The 14804-nt window shown below is 37.0% G+C and overlaps 2 protein-coding genes across 2 annotated transcripts; one reads left to right on the top strand and one right to left on the bottom strand.

The window, feature by feature from the left end:
* Positions 1 to 1614: 1614 nt before the first annotated feature.
* Positions 1615 to 4341, top strand: LOC129322954 (guard cell S-type anion channel SLAC1). The gene is made up of 3 exons (XM_054969422.1): positions 1615 to 2655; positions 2766 to 3571; positions 3652 to 4341. The coding sequence occupies exons 1-3, from the start codon at positions 2149 to 2151 to the stop codon at positions 3986 to 3988; spliced, it is 1650 nt and encodes a 549-aa protein (XP_054825397.1). The 5' UTR covers positions 1615 to 2148; the 3' UTR covers positions 3989 to 4341.
* Positions 4251 to 10501, bottom strand: LOC129322955 (protein TPX2). Its single transcript, XM_054969423.1, has 18 exons — positions 10125 to 10501; positions 9637 to 9795; positions 8741 to 8827; positions 8287 to 8434; positions 7779 to 7890; positions 7362 to 7412; positions 6884 to 6981; positions 6719 to 6794; positions 6574 to 6636; positions 6332 to 6418; positions 6102 to 6160; positions 5936 to 6014; positions 5683 to 5748; positions 5536 to 5598; positions 5262 to 5339; positions 5122 to 5166; positions 4878 to 4966; positions 4251 to 4613 (listed from the first exon to the last, which is right to left on the bottom strand). The coding sequence occupies exons 1-18, from the start codon at positions 10288 to 10290 to the stop codon at positions 4595 to 4597; spliced, it is 1545 nt and encodes a 514-aa protein (XP_054825398.1). The 5' UTR covers positions 10291 to 10501; the 3' UTR covers positions 4251 to 4594.
* Positions 10502 to 14804: the final 4303 nt, after the last annotated feature.

Below are 14804 nucleotides of genomic sequence, written 5' to 3'. Positions count from 1 at the left end.
TTCATTGTTGAGAGAGGGGGGGGGGGGGGAAGAAAAGTGTTAGGCATCTGGTAGAATTGGAGTAGAACCTCACTCTTGTTTGAATTTTTCATCACTTTCAATTGTCAAAGTGCTAAAAGGTAGGGAATTAACCTACCCAACCCAAAGCAGGGGTGTTTGGCGGCTGGATGTGACTTTGATCAAGTTAATTGTGAAAGTTTTTAGCATGAGATACGAAATTTTTGTTGGATTCATGTGAATTATGACAAGAAAAAAGGTAAATATATATTTGGGAAAACTACACTCAAGTCTCTTTACAATAGGTTTAATTAAATAATATAAGATTCATTGATAACTCAAAAAAATGATTAATTTAACTGTAGTATTTAAATGTGTTGCTATTTTCATTGGGATCGACTAGTTAGTACAAGCAGCTGAACAATGAATGCATTCATTAATAATAAAAGGAAAAATGTCATTTTAGGTCCTTAAAGAAAAATGACAATCAAGGACCTTAAGTTGGAAATGATTAAATTTCAATTGGAAATAAGAAAATAAAAGCTCATTTGAAAATGGTTTGTTATTATTATTATTATTATTGTCATTATTTCTTACGAGATCTGAAAGTGTCCTTTTCCCTTCATAAAAACTGCAATGTGAATGTGACGACCAGGAAGGTCAAATCAAGCGAGGCAGAGTTAATGGCAATTGGCAAGACCTCACTTGCTGGTGGGTTGCCTTTGTTTCGCTTTATTAATGTTGTTTTCTGATTTAAAATGAATGGGCAACTTCTTCAAAAGGAAACATTTGTGTGTCTCTGTCATAAACTCATAATGCTAATAATGAAAAATGGCTCTAGAGGTAGCGGAATTACTATTTCCTTCATTTTTATTTATAAAAAAAATATTACTTTTTAATTATTTTTTATATAAACAAAATTATTTATTTTAATAAATATTTATTACACATATTTTAACTTACTCTTTATAATTTATATTAATAAAAAATAATTAATGCATGTTTAAATTGATTAATATAAAATATTTTAATCTATTTTTTTATTTTTAAATATAATTATTATAATTAATTTTTTTTAAATTATATGATATAATTTTTTTTAATATAAAAAGGGAGGGAGTATTATAGTGTTGGGTTGGGCACCTGACACAGTTCAGAGTGCCTAGGTGTGTTGGGGAGAATGCACAAACTACTTTAGACGGAAGTAACACAATAGGACATGCAATGTCCCGTTCTGGTTTCTTGCCTTTCCAGCTACTCGTAGGTGGCTCGGCCCATTTCTTAAGCATTCAAGCTTACATCATAATTCTCTTCCCCAAAAGCTAAATCAAATTTTAATCTTCAATTTATTGGATGATAAGTAAAACTTAGAAAATTGTTTAATCATAAAATTCTGGTACATTTTGAAAGAGACTGATGTAACTAATGAAATATATTTAAATTATATTTTTGTGATTTTTGAATTCCCAATTTTTCAAAAAAGTTTATAATAAATAATCTGAAAACTCAAATAATAGCAACATATTTTTGAAAAGATCCATATTCATTGATCAATTATAAGTAAATTTCCGACATTTCTCGTGCTCGACAATGGATTTTGAAATATCCCTAATGGACAAAAACGACGAAGAAATTAGCCACAAAGTTTAACTTTCAGTTGGGAAAAGAGTCTTGCCTCCCAAAAACACGAGTGTTATTTCGGAGGCTAACGGATTTGCGAAACTGCATAGAGGCAATTAGGCAGAGTCTCTTTCTTGTTGGTTAAAATGAGATGGACCAATATGGGTGAATCCTCGTGCCTTGTTGAAAACTCTGTTCCATTCCATTTACGATTTGTGAATGCTTACTTTCAAGTTGCTCTCAAGTCTCAACCCCTAGCCATGCTGTTACCTTGCAAAGCCACAAACTCTCTGGATCTTCCCTCACGGGAACTCCATATCCCCATCTCACCTTTTCTCACAAAGAACTGGCTTCCATTTCATCTCTGCCAAACATGCTTCCTTTTTTCGTCTCTTCTCGTGATCCCTCCTTCCCACCGCGCTTACGTTATGTATATATACCGCACAAACTTGGTATGACTCTCACGTAATCAATGTTTAAGATTTGATCTTAAGAGTTGAGCTAGTTTTGTTAGGTTTTCGGCGCAACAAGATGGACAGGAAACCAACAATCCTGCAGACTCATTTTGTGGATATGCATGAAGCCTTGCCAGAAGAAGACGAAGAGAGGATCATTCAAATGGAGGATAGCAATAATGTGGACAAGAAAATGAGTAGACCCATCAGAGTTCGGGAGGCCAAGAGACCCCAAAAAAGTTTTGGCAGGCAGCTTTCTCTTGAGACGGGATTCTCTGTGCTGAACAAAGAGTCAAAGGCTAATGATGAGAGGAAGGCTCTGCCGAGAAGTGGGAGAAGTTTCGGAGGGTTCGATTCGGCCAACAGGATGGGTTTGGAGGGAGGACGCAAAGGAGACTTCAGTATCTTCAAAACAAAATCCACTCTAAGTAAGCAGAATTCTCTCTTGCCCTCGAGGAAGGAGAAAGAGCTCGAGTCTCAGAGAAGTGATGGCTCTAATGGCCTTGATGAATCTGTTAACAGAAGCGTTCCCGTGGGTAGATATTTTGCAGCTCTTCGTGGACCTGAGCTAGACGAAGTCAAGGTGACCAATTAATCACTATTGCATGTTTAGATAGTATTGTGTATCAGTAGTCGATCATTCAAGTTGTTGAACAAAGTTATAGAAGGATCGCTAATGAACTGTTGTGACAGGAATCAGAGGACATTCTTCTGCCCAAGGATGAGAAATGGCCATTTCTTCTGCGGTTTCCAATAGGATGCTTTGGTATCTGTCTTGGCCTGAGCAGCCAATCGGTTCTGTGGCGTGCCCTTGCAACAAGCCCTGCCACCAAGTTCCTCCATATCACGCCAGTCATCAACTTTGGCCTCTGGTTATTGGCCATAGCTGTTCTAGTCTCAGTGTCAGTCACCTACATCCTCAAATGCGTGTTCTACTTCGAAGCAGTCAAAAGAGAATATTTCCACCCAGTTCGAGTCAACTTCTTCTTCGCGCCCTGGGTTGTCTGCATGTTCCTAGCCATCGGTGCACCTCCAAAAATTGCCCCAGGGACACTTCATCCCGCCATTTGGTGCGTTTTCATGGCACCATATTTCTTCCTGGAACTCAAAATCTATGGGCAGTGGCTTTCTGGGGGTAAAAGACGACTCTGTAAGGTGGCAAATCCTTCTTCTCATCTCTCGGTGGTGGGAAATTTTGTTGGGGCAATTTTAGCTTCGAAAGTGGGTTGGAAGGAGGCTGCCAAATTCTTGTGGGCTGTTGGATTCGCACACTATCTGGTGGTGTTTGTGACTTTATATCAGAGACTGCCCACTAGCGAGGCTCTCCCCAAGGAGCTCCACCCTGTGTACTCCATGTTTATCGCAGCTCCCTCCGCAGCCAGTCTTGCCTGGGAAAATATATACGGTGAATTTGATGGCTTATCCAGAACTTGCTACTTCATCGCTTTGTTTCTCTACGGTTCGCTTGTGGTGCGCATCAATTTCTTCACAGGTTTCAGGTACAGTGTTTCTCCAAGTTCCACTGGTGCCTTCATCAATTCCGTTTTACAGGTTTTATATCATCTGGATTGTTTGTCAGGTTTTCAGTGGCGTGGTGGTCATACACGTTTCCTATGACGACAGCGTCAGTGGCGACGATCAAGTATGCAGAGCAGGTTCCATCGGTAATAAGCAAGGGCCTTGCGCTTGGGCTTTCTTTCATGTCTTCCACGATGGTGTGTGTTTTGTTCGTGTCCACTTTTCTTCATGCGTTCGTCTGGCATACTTTGTTCCCTAACGATCTTGCCATTGCCATAACCAAGAGAAGACACGGTAGAGAGAAGAAGCCTTTGAAGAAGGCCTATGACATAAAGCGTTGGACCAAGAAAGCTCTCACCAAGAACACCTCGGTTAACAAGGACACTGCCCAGGAATAAACTTAAATTGAGACACAATGCCTTGCTTAAGGAAGCCTGACAACCTATTTACAAGCCTGCAGTTTAATCATGGATTTCCTTACTTTTGGGATTGTTTCCTTCGGCTCGGTTATGTGGTCTTCTACATCGTCAACGCTTTTTGCCTTTTCTCATATTCATTAAATAGTGAGATTGATGGGCGAACTCTTCGGCCGATCATTAGGTTGGTGTGAGGGAGATGAGGCAGCCTTTTGTTCTCTCTTGCATGCAAGTAAATTTGAGCTTACAGAATGTGACATTGGTATATATGATTCAATGCTAAAAAAATGTTAAAGATATTGAAAAGCTCAGGCTATACAACTCTTTCTAATGTATTTATTATACTATGATCAAGGGGCAGTTGTTCAAGATACATGATCATGGTGTGTTGATTTCTTCTGAGCTGAAGTATTGTCTTGCTTTTTGTACAAATACTTCTATACAGCAGTCGTAGAACTATCTTTCATCTGAGAAGAATTTTTACGCAATGTTCAGATTGAACTATGGACTCGTCGAACTTCCATCTCAACAGCAATTCGAATCTGATGCCTGTGACAGAAGCTTGTTTAACATTGCCTTCGTTTGATTTCACCGGATGCCCAAGCTCCTGGAACATCACAATTGGAAAGAGCTCAAGATCAACAATTATGAAGACAGGAAAGAAAATTCTTGCTGCGCACACATAAAACACTAACATTTTCATTCAAGCCTCTTTTTGTTTTTGTTTTTTGTTTTTTTGTTTTTTTTTGTTTTTGCCAACCATGTCAATTTTCCCTACATATAATATTTTGTTGGATATCAAACTTCCCAGCAATGATGCACGGAGAGAAATTCTAGTTCAGTAAACGATAACACTAGCACCAATAAATACCTCCTGGCACTAAACACCGTACTAGCTTCACTGCTGCAATCGTTACTTCCACATTGGTTTTGCCTTCCACAAAATATGGGATGCTTTTCCTACAAGACATGTGTCGGCTCCAAAATTGATTAATTGGTAAGTTTGATGTGCAATAATGAACAGAAATATAGGGTTTAAAATTGATAGATCAAATTAGTTATACAGATTACAAAAGCAAAGCCAACAAGTCATCTTTAGGCGGTGCCATTACTACCTTTCGCACTGGATGAACAGAACCTAATATATTTTCTTTTGAATCCTTGCACCAAGAAACAACCAACTCAGTGTGATGCTCAGGTATATGATAAATCATCCAAGACCATCGCATTCACTTTAAAGTTATAGAAGTTATACCCCTCTGAGCATGTTGGAATGCGGAGATAGTTTTGTCTGAGATCCATTATTTGGCTGGAGTTCAGATGTCAAGGACATCTAACAATTAAAAAAAAAAAACCGTATAAAAATAATGGGGTACGAATATCTTAATAAAAATCAAAATACTGAGTGAGTGAAAATTAAAATTCAAATCAAGTTGTATAACTGGCAATGGAGTAAATTTAAAAAGGGAAGGGGGGGGGGGAACATAGGAAGAATGGCATAAAACTCAATAACGGCAACATATATTCACCTTGCTAAATAGTTCGATCGGAGGGTTCGGTTGAACCCTCTTCTCTGTATGAAAATTAAAATCCTGTAGGGGTTGAAGCAAGATATGATTACACTCATCGGCAAAAATATTATGAAATGAAGGACCAAAAAAACACGTTTGCCTCACCACTGGCACTGTGGTTTCCTGCTTTCTGTTCCAGAAAACACCAATATCTCCTTTACTAGAAAGTATCTGCACTCAGAAATTTTTAATTTTTTTAAAATCTAATTTAATTTGATGCTGCTAGAGAATCAAGGGCTTATGGCTAGAGTCAAATATCTGATCACAGCTCATCCCCCAAGAGAAAATATGACTCAACTAAACAGTTCATTTCGTTACAAAAGCTTTCTCTGCATCTCTCCAACTAATGTCTCATTACCTTCTTATTTAGAGGCCGAGCTTTAAAATTATGAGTAAATTCCAAACCATCGTGCTTTAGGTCAGTCATGACTTTTGACCTGGGCAAACAAGAAGTTTTAACAAAGTTAACACCATTGCACCATGAACTATCAAGTAGGATGGTCATTTAACACGGTATTTCTTACCTTGTAACGTCCTTAATTCTATTTTCTTGAGCAGAGACAGTATTTGGTTTGTCAAAACACTGCAACCAAAGAATTTTAGTTTTCAATGCAGGTTAGTCATCAGAAGTATGCAGCTTATGCTAATTTACGTTTAATTTTTTTCTTTTCATGTACTTGGTGCATGAGAATGTTGAACCACACTACATGAGGCTGTGAAGCAACAATTTCACTCAAAATCAAATGAACTAAACCTTATCAAAATTATTGCACTGAAGAGAAGAGGATGAACTAGCTGATGTGTGTTGCATCGCCCTCTCTGATGTCTTCAGGTGAAATTCCTGTGAGAAGCAAGACAGGGGAGACGAAGTTTCAAAATGCGTGCAATGGACGACACATGCTTTTCAGATTTAACTGTTATTTCAATTCCTTTTTATGATTGTTGCAAGTGGTGATATATTTTGATGAGCTAAGAAAGCAAATATAAGGAGCTTACTTGAAATTCAGGCAACCGTGGAGTGCTCCTTTTGGGAAGTGGTAAAGAAGGAGCTTCAAGAATCTAAATTACTAACGTGATTAGGAGAACGATGGCAACTAAGAATAACAAAACAAAACCAATTTTATTGACAAAAAATACAAACTTTTCGGTTTAAAGGGCGTGCTTTGAATCTATGGACAGCCACTGCTGCATGCTCTGTCACTGCGGCATTTTTAGGCCTGCAAGACAAATTAATTTCTGGATTTCAACCAAGTCAACAAAATAATTGATCTTCATCAAGATTTCACTGAGGTTTATAACGTCTAACCTAATCCTTTGTGCTCTTTGGGCTGTTTCAAGCTCAGGTTCTAATGGAATAGTAAGCTTCAGCTTGGCTGGTGCAGCATTCTGTTCAACAGTTACAACCTGCAAGAATATACAAATATCCAGTCTCAAGAAATAGCTCCCTCCCCGTGAAGAATTTTAAACTGCTCTTGGTCTTCGGATATTTAACAAGGAGTACCCTTTCTTTAACATCTGTTCAATAAACCTCTACTCATTTCAATAGCATTGCAATTGGAGCTCAAAAAAACGATCAAATTTTGGTTTTAATTTTCATAATGAAATGGACCCTACCAAGTGGAATAAGGCTTCGTGTTGTTTTATGATGAAATGGGAAAAACAAAATACATAAAAAAGCTGACATTAGAAACAAACACCATCTTGGAATCAGAAGGTGTTTGTCAATTTCATCCAATCACTTTTTCGTAAGAGAAGATTTAAGTGATTTACAAAAGAATTCATACCGTCTTGGGTGCCTTGTGGAAAAAATTAGTTTGGTGCTTCACATCAGCAACCTGGCATAAAAAGACACAGAGCAATTTGGATCTCCAATGTAGCATAAGTGGTTGGTCAAAGTTATCTGAGATTCATGTAAGTTTCCGATTCATTTTTCTAATGCTAACAAGTCAAATGATCAGCTAAAAGTTTAGGACACACACACATGGTGGTCTAACATCTAATTTTAAACATTTATTTCAGTAATAACCCATGAAAAAAATTCTATCGCGCTATAGGATAAGTCCTGTGCATCTCTGATGCATAAAAAAGATGACAATCTCAATCAATCATCGCCATGTATCTAAGAGGTAAATGCAGACAAATTCAGCAGCTTCTTCTTAAAGTATCAGTAAAATCAGAGAAGAGAATAGCAAATTGTGGACCTTGCGTAATAGCCCACAATCCAGTTTCTGCCGCTTGGCAGCTTGACTTTCTACCCCAGAAGCAATAGATGATACACTCTTTTCATCGTTAAGTCCTGGCAGCTTCTGAAATCTGAGAAAAAAGGAAGAGTTAACAGATGGTACAAACAATTCTTTGGCAACTCATTCTCCTGCTTAAACATCACCAACTCATTCTCCTGCTTAAACATCACCATGAATTAGAGATCTAATCAGTTGCATAACAGCATCACGGTCATGCTAAGAAGCCAATATAGCAATATTCATACAGCCTTGCTGCCAGCCCAAAAAAACTTAGAACTTCACAAAGAACAGAGTACTCATCAAAGTTTGGGATAATTTAAGACAATGAACCTTAGTGAGGTAACATAAATCTAGCACAACACATAAACATGATACGTTTCACAAGCAAGCCAGGTATGATAATGTTATTCTGTTCACAGTTCGTTATTAACTACAAAAAAAAAATTGACATTTTGCCAAAATTCACCTGGAGCCAACAATTTGGGGAGGACGATTTTGCTTAGCCAACTGACTGGCAGTAGGTTTCATCAATGTTGATCTCTTTGAGGCAGCTGATTTAGCCTTAGAATTCAAATTGTCCCAGGCTGTCTTACTCTTACTGTAAAAGGTAAATCCTAGAGAGAGACATAAATAAATGTCAAGCAAAAAAGGAATAAAAAAGTCAAAGCAAAGAAAAAAGATAGAAGCTGACACTACCGTGATACAAGTGTTTGATTACAACTAAGTAAGGTGCATGTTAACGACAGCATAACAACCTCAGATATTCCACTGGTGAAGCCTAGGTTTATTTACACAGTTAATTAACTAATGTTTAGAAAATATCATTCACAAAAAGATGATAAGATGCTAGCTGCTGAGTCACTAACATTTTGTGGCAACATTGCATGTTAAACATGCAGTCATGCTATCTCATTGATTACCTGAAGTTACTCGTAATGGTTCCATAGCAACATTTTGTAGAATTCCACCCAATACGCCGGAGATATTGCCACCTTCTTTCACATCCACTAAAAATTAGAAGACATCATCAATGAAATTCAGAAGTTTGAACCACCAATGACAGCTTCGATGGGAGAAAAAAGGTCTCAATATTAAATGAAATAGGCCATTAAGGTAATCAATGTCCCAGTTTTGCCCTTTACTTTTGTTATGCTGTTGCAAGTAATATTGCCAACATAGCCTCCAGGGGTTTAGGCATTTGTACCAACTACAAAGTATGAATTACTGTTGCAATTAATTCAGAAGGGCAGGAATTGAATTCTTGAATGTGTGAACATTAACATGATGCTGCTAAGGCTAGTATAAATGCAGGCCTGGCACATCTTTTACAAGAAATCTCACATGGTCCACTCTGTAGAGCAGAAGTGAACATGCCAAAAACATGTCTACTATCAACAGATAAACCTCAGCTGTCAGTTAAAATCGTCGATGCAGCTTAATGCACAGCTCGTGAATGAAGTTTGGGTCCATAAGGATTAGCCACAAAGAAAGTTACCAGGGGCAGATGCGCAAAGAGTATGACATATGAACAAAATAGTCGTGCCTTTTTTTTTATTATTTTAATGTCACTGGTAACCAGTCAGTTTCATCATAGAAACAAATATTAAGGTATTTTATCATATAACGAGTAATTACAGATCAGTTTCTCTTTGACTTAGTTCAATGGAGGGGTCCAGTGATGGGAATTTGTATGCACAAAAGCAGTATAGCAAGCTCCTCTTGAATTTAGTGTACTTCACATATATCGAAACTTGAACTATACTAAAGCATGTTATAACGGAAGAAGAGAGATACACAGGATAAAAAAAATGCGTACCTTTATTGTCAATATCAGGCTCAGAGTATTCCATCGCCGACGGAACACTAACATTGCTATCATCCATCAAACTTGCGTACTCCAGATGTTTGGATTTCGGTAAGGCATTCGCATTGTCCATGAGAACGTCCTCTCCCATTACAAGCTTCGCCACAAAAGCTGAAACAGAGGCAAAATATGATTCCTAGGGCTATATGATGTTCGATTTCAGCAGAAACACACAAACGGTAGAGCAGTTAAAGACCAGCATCCTATCTGCCTTTCAAAGCAGAGCCGCTAGTTGTTAGAGAAAATGTAGCTATGTCTATCAGAATGAGGAAAATGTGACCAGATAATAGAAGTAAACACAGTGTATTCACCAAGAAAGAAACATAATGCCGCAGTCGTAGGTCAGTGTGATTTCAAATAGTAATTGAAAAATGGAAAATGAAATAAAAGGACCACCATCCAAATAAAAAGATTCAAGAAATGAAAATAAAGGTACGGACGTGAAGGAGGGTAGCTTCCAGCGGTTTCGAACCAAATTTCTGCTTGATGAGCTTCGGCAGAAGTCTCCGGTCGAGTGAAATCGAAGAAGCGAGCCGCGTCGAACTCGTAATCGAGGTCTATTTCATGAGCAACGAAGACGTGCTCTATTTCCATATCTTCCTCCATTTCTCGTGCCCCTCTCCCCCAAGCAACAGAAATGTATCACCAGCAGGATGACTCCGCGTCGGTTGCGGAGCTCCAAATCAGTCCCTAACCGATTAAAGAAGACGATGCGCGGTCCCAGGCCGGCACTCACACTGTAGCGAGATGGGTTCCGAGGGGTTTTAAATGGTTTTATCAAATTTCAGGCTCAGATTACTTCGTATTATATTAAACAGTGCAAGAAATACAATTTGAACAAGACAAAGTACAAATAGTTGGAAGCGAGAAAGAGCAGCTTTTTTAATTTCGATCCCAGTAATCTGTTTTTTTTAAAAAAAAAACAATATATATTTATTTGTTACCCGGGGCTTTTTAAGTCCGTAAACATCTAAAATTTGAATTGTTATTATGGCTCAGGATTTTCTTTTCTTGAGCAGCAGGGGAATCTAACACCATAGGACCGATTTACCCTTTGGACAGTGGTAGATTGGCGCATTGGGTTGGAGTGACCCCTGAAAATTGAATCACAAGTCGTGGATAAGACTGACAATTAGGGCGTTGGGGGTGGAGAGAGTGGGAGTATGTGATGGTGGACTTCGTGCAATGTTTCGGGGGGCGAAATCCTGTCCTAGACCGAAATTTCGGCGCCTCAGTTGTTTGCCTCTCATAATCCAATAAATTGCAAAATTGACACTAACGGTTCTCTACAGATTCAAAATGGAGAATGGGATATACCCAATCGCGGCGGGCCACGCTCCCCGCACAAGGGTATACCAATCAAAAACTCTCTCTCTCTCCCACTTCAAAATCTTTATATTTATTGATCCAGTCATTAATAATTTTGGCTCATTCCTTGGAGTATGTTTGGATACTCTTCGAAAATTAATTAAGGGTTCAAAATCTTAATTTTGAAAAAGTCGTTCAAACACCCACAATTTTTTAAAGTTCCATTTAACTTAATTCTTGAAACTTCACTTTACATAAACTGGCCAGCTACCTCCAATTTTCTTAAATTTCATTGGTTCATAAAATTCCATTTTGCATGAGTTAATATTTTCTCTATTTAGTAAATTGTTTTTGCAAAATCAATGTTAGAAAATACTATCCAAACACATGTTCTGTTAATCAATTTTCCATGATTGAAATTTAAATACACCTTCATAAAATCACGATATCAAATTTTATTATTAATGTAAAGATTTTATTTTACTCAAAAAATGTAAAATTGATGGATAATTTACAAGTATATTTGCATGTAATTTTTGAGCATAAAAACATGTTCTGACTCAAGTCCCTCAATCCAACTCAGCTAAATTTTTTGTCAAGAAAAACTATATAATTACTCCGTCCCAACTTTGAAAAATATAAAAAAGATGCAATAATAAAACTTTTATCCTCCATTTAGTTGAGATAATAAATAATACATTTTTAAATAATTTCATACCTACATTTATAGACCGAGGAAGTGTAGTATATTACGTGAACCAAAATAAATTTAATAAACTGGTGATGAGTAAATAATCGATGAACAGAATTATTACTGTGTGGCTCAAAGCTTTGTGCACTACTCATTAGCTGAAAAGAAGGAATAAATAAATGAATAGTACCTAAACTGCAACACAGTTCGGGTGCCATGAGGATAATCGATGTCCACATGTCTGCATTATGACTGCTATTATTTAGATTATAAATTGTTAAATTGGTGTTAGCCTCGTGGGTGACAAAGTTTAGGGATATTAGGTGAGGCTGTCGACCAAGGGAATGGGAATTGAAGTTGGAGAGTTCTTTTTAAAGAAATTTGAAATCATTGATTCACCCGTACAAAAAACTGAAACATTATTTTTAACACTTATACTTCAATGAAAGTCGAGACAGGTCGTTTGGTCCTTCAGAATTTCAGTCTCGCCAAAATAGTTTTGAGAAATAGAGAATGTATACACTAGCTGGTGCATTGATGGGATAGGCATTGAATTTGAATAGTAATTTTAATTCAGGCTAGCCACCTTTCAAGGGATTTCAGCTTTTAACATCCTCGACATTCAATGTGGTGGATGGAAAGAGATTCAGAAACATCAGCAACGTATAGCTATAATTAATGAGAATACAAGCTATGACATTGCTCATTCAATGACTCCTCTAGAGGACATTCCGCCCAACTAGCTTATGCATCACATATATACATGTTGTATGAAAAATCAATGACACAGTACACAGTGAATACCAAAAGGCGAAATAATTAAAATAGCTTTCTTTTTCTCTGCCTCTCCATGCACCCAAAAGCTAGAGGCTTAAAAGCCCAAGCCACGTATAAATAATAGCAGAAACGAGGAAAAATGGTCCGAGACGAGTTTAGACTAGACATTTGGCACCCGGATTTGTCATACAGTTGAACACGAGAGAACACAAATACTGAAGATTTCCCCCTACGAAAGGTAGCAACCTTTTAATTTTAAAGCTACTTTAATTTCATTAGCCAATGTTAAAAACCCACGCTATTTCAGACAAGCAAAATAATCCTTTTGCTGGCTTTGGGATCCAAGACTGCTCGTCATATCCAAAAGATAACGCCATTCTGTGTCTCTGTGTGTATGTGGGGTATTATATTAAATTAAATGAAAGCGAGTGTGTGTTGTGGGGGACTGAGGGTGTATGGGTGATATTTAATTTGGACAACAAAAACAAAGAATAAGCCAAAGGATGTCACGGTGAAAATTTTGCGGGATAGACAGATCTATATCAGTACGTGTTGTAAAAGGAGGATATTACTGGCACATGAAACAATGGGTCGAAAAGAGAAAAAAGAGGAGAGTGAGATTTCGATCGTTTTAATAATCACACTCACCTTTTCTGACAGGAGCAGGGGGAGGCTCATGAGGGTTCTTTGACTGCTAGCAATGTTATTCAGCAGGGTATTCAAAACATAAAAATTTGTACATACAGTCGAATAGAATTTAACAATGCATTGCAAACTCGAAGGCTTTTCTTATAATTTTATTACGGACGAAAAGATACATTTGCCATTATTTTAACATAAGGTCCATGTATATATAACATGATATTCTCAAATTTCCAACACAATATTAATGAATGCATAACACATTTGGTGGACATAATTTAACTTGAAATAAAATGTACAAGCAAGTAAAAGATGAACAACGCGATATTCATAAATACACCACATAATATTTATCAATTCTCAACACAGTAAACATATATAAACTTGCAACATTTGTACAACAAAAGGCCCATAACGAGCGACATACTTTTATTGAAACAACATACTTCTAATTAATGTCCACTAAATGTATTGAGCATTCATAAATACTATGTTGAAAATTCATAGACATAATGTCTGTTTTAACATTATCAGGACATAGCACGTAACACTATTATGATAACTAGGAATAAGATGATTCCTTATATTGGGTTATCATAACATAAGGGTTTAAAAAGTTTTAGTTTAAAAGTTGAGATCCCAGTAAACCCTTTTTGAAAATGTTTGAGCATCAAATAATAGTTCAAAACACAAGAAAAAAAGTAATGAAAGAATGGGAGCGTATATAAATTAATCCATATAATGATCAAAAGAGAACAATTTGGATACTTTTCAAACTGCACCGTCCTCTAAAGAGGAAAGTCCTCTCATTGTGTAGTGCACCACTATGCACAAGTCTTGTACCACGGCACATTGCTAATTTCATGATAACATCTTCGAGCTAATTTTTGAGATGCGCCCATTTTACCATCTGACATTCAATTTGAGTGATTCAAGCATCCACATGTAGCTTTTTGAACTACTCAGCTGTTAGCGTTCATTTCACAACTAAATACTTTACAATTTAAAAGTTGAACACCTGAGCACAAAATTTCCCTTATTTATTTCAAAGCTCGCCCTAAGGTATCCAAAACCACCAACTAAGAGCCAATGGCCTTATGATCACTTCAACTGACTCAAATATGCCATAATATAATTGAACAGTCATACATCAACAATTATATTCTAGACATAATTTGGCCATTAAAACCTTAATTCACAATAATCAAGGGCCATAAGCACTAACACAACCAACCAAACTATATACATCCATACACATACCAATATCACAATAATATTACTTGTGTTACTATCTTGATCTCATACAGCAATGTTATTATCCTAGGCCAAGATACCCATAAATTATATATTCTCATGCAAGTGATCCCAAAAGCATTATATGATCTTAAGTTAGTCATAAATTTATAAATCATTTGTTACACAATGCCAAAAGGGGGGACAGAGAGAGAGGGAAGGAGGGACAGAGAGAGAGAGAACTATACAAATACAAGTCTCTCAATTATTGGCAGCTCCCTTCTTTCCTTTGCCCTCGTCAAAGCTTTTACCTATAAAATATAATCACGGGAGTGAGTTGAAGATTTAATAACTGGATAATCTAATCTATTCACAAGTATATCAAAACAGCATATGAGTGTGTGAAGTGGTAAGTAAAATATTTATCGGATACACATAAATGCATGATTATCATATGCCAGTCCATGAA

This window comes from Prosopis cineraria, unplaced genomic scaffold (assembly GCF_029017545.1).
Source record: "Prosopis cineraria cultivar Desert tree isolate PC_DT_omini unplaced genomic scaffold, ASM2901754v1 PC10, whole genome shotgun sequence".
In the NCBI taxonomy this organism is placed as follows: domain Eukaryota; kingdom Viridiplantae; phylum Streptophyta; class Magnoliopsida; order Fabales; family Fabaceae; genus Prosopis; species Prosopis cineraria.
Note: the sequence above shows the minus strand (reverse complement) of the source record. Positions and strands in the feature narration are given on the sequence as shown.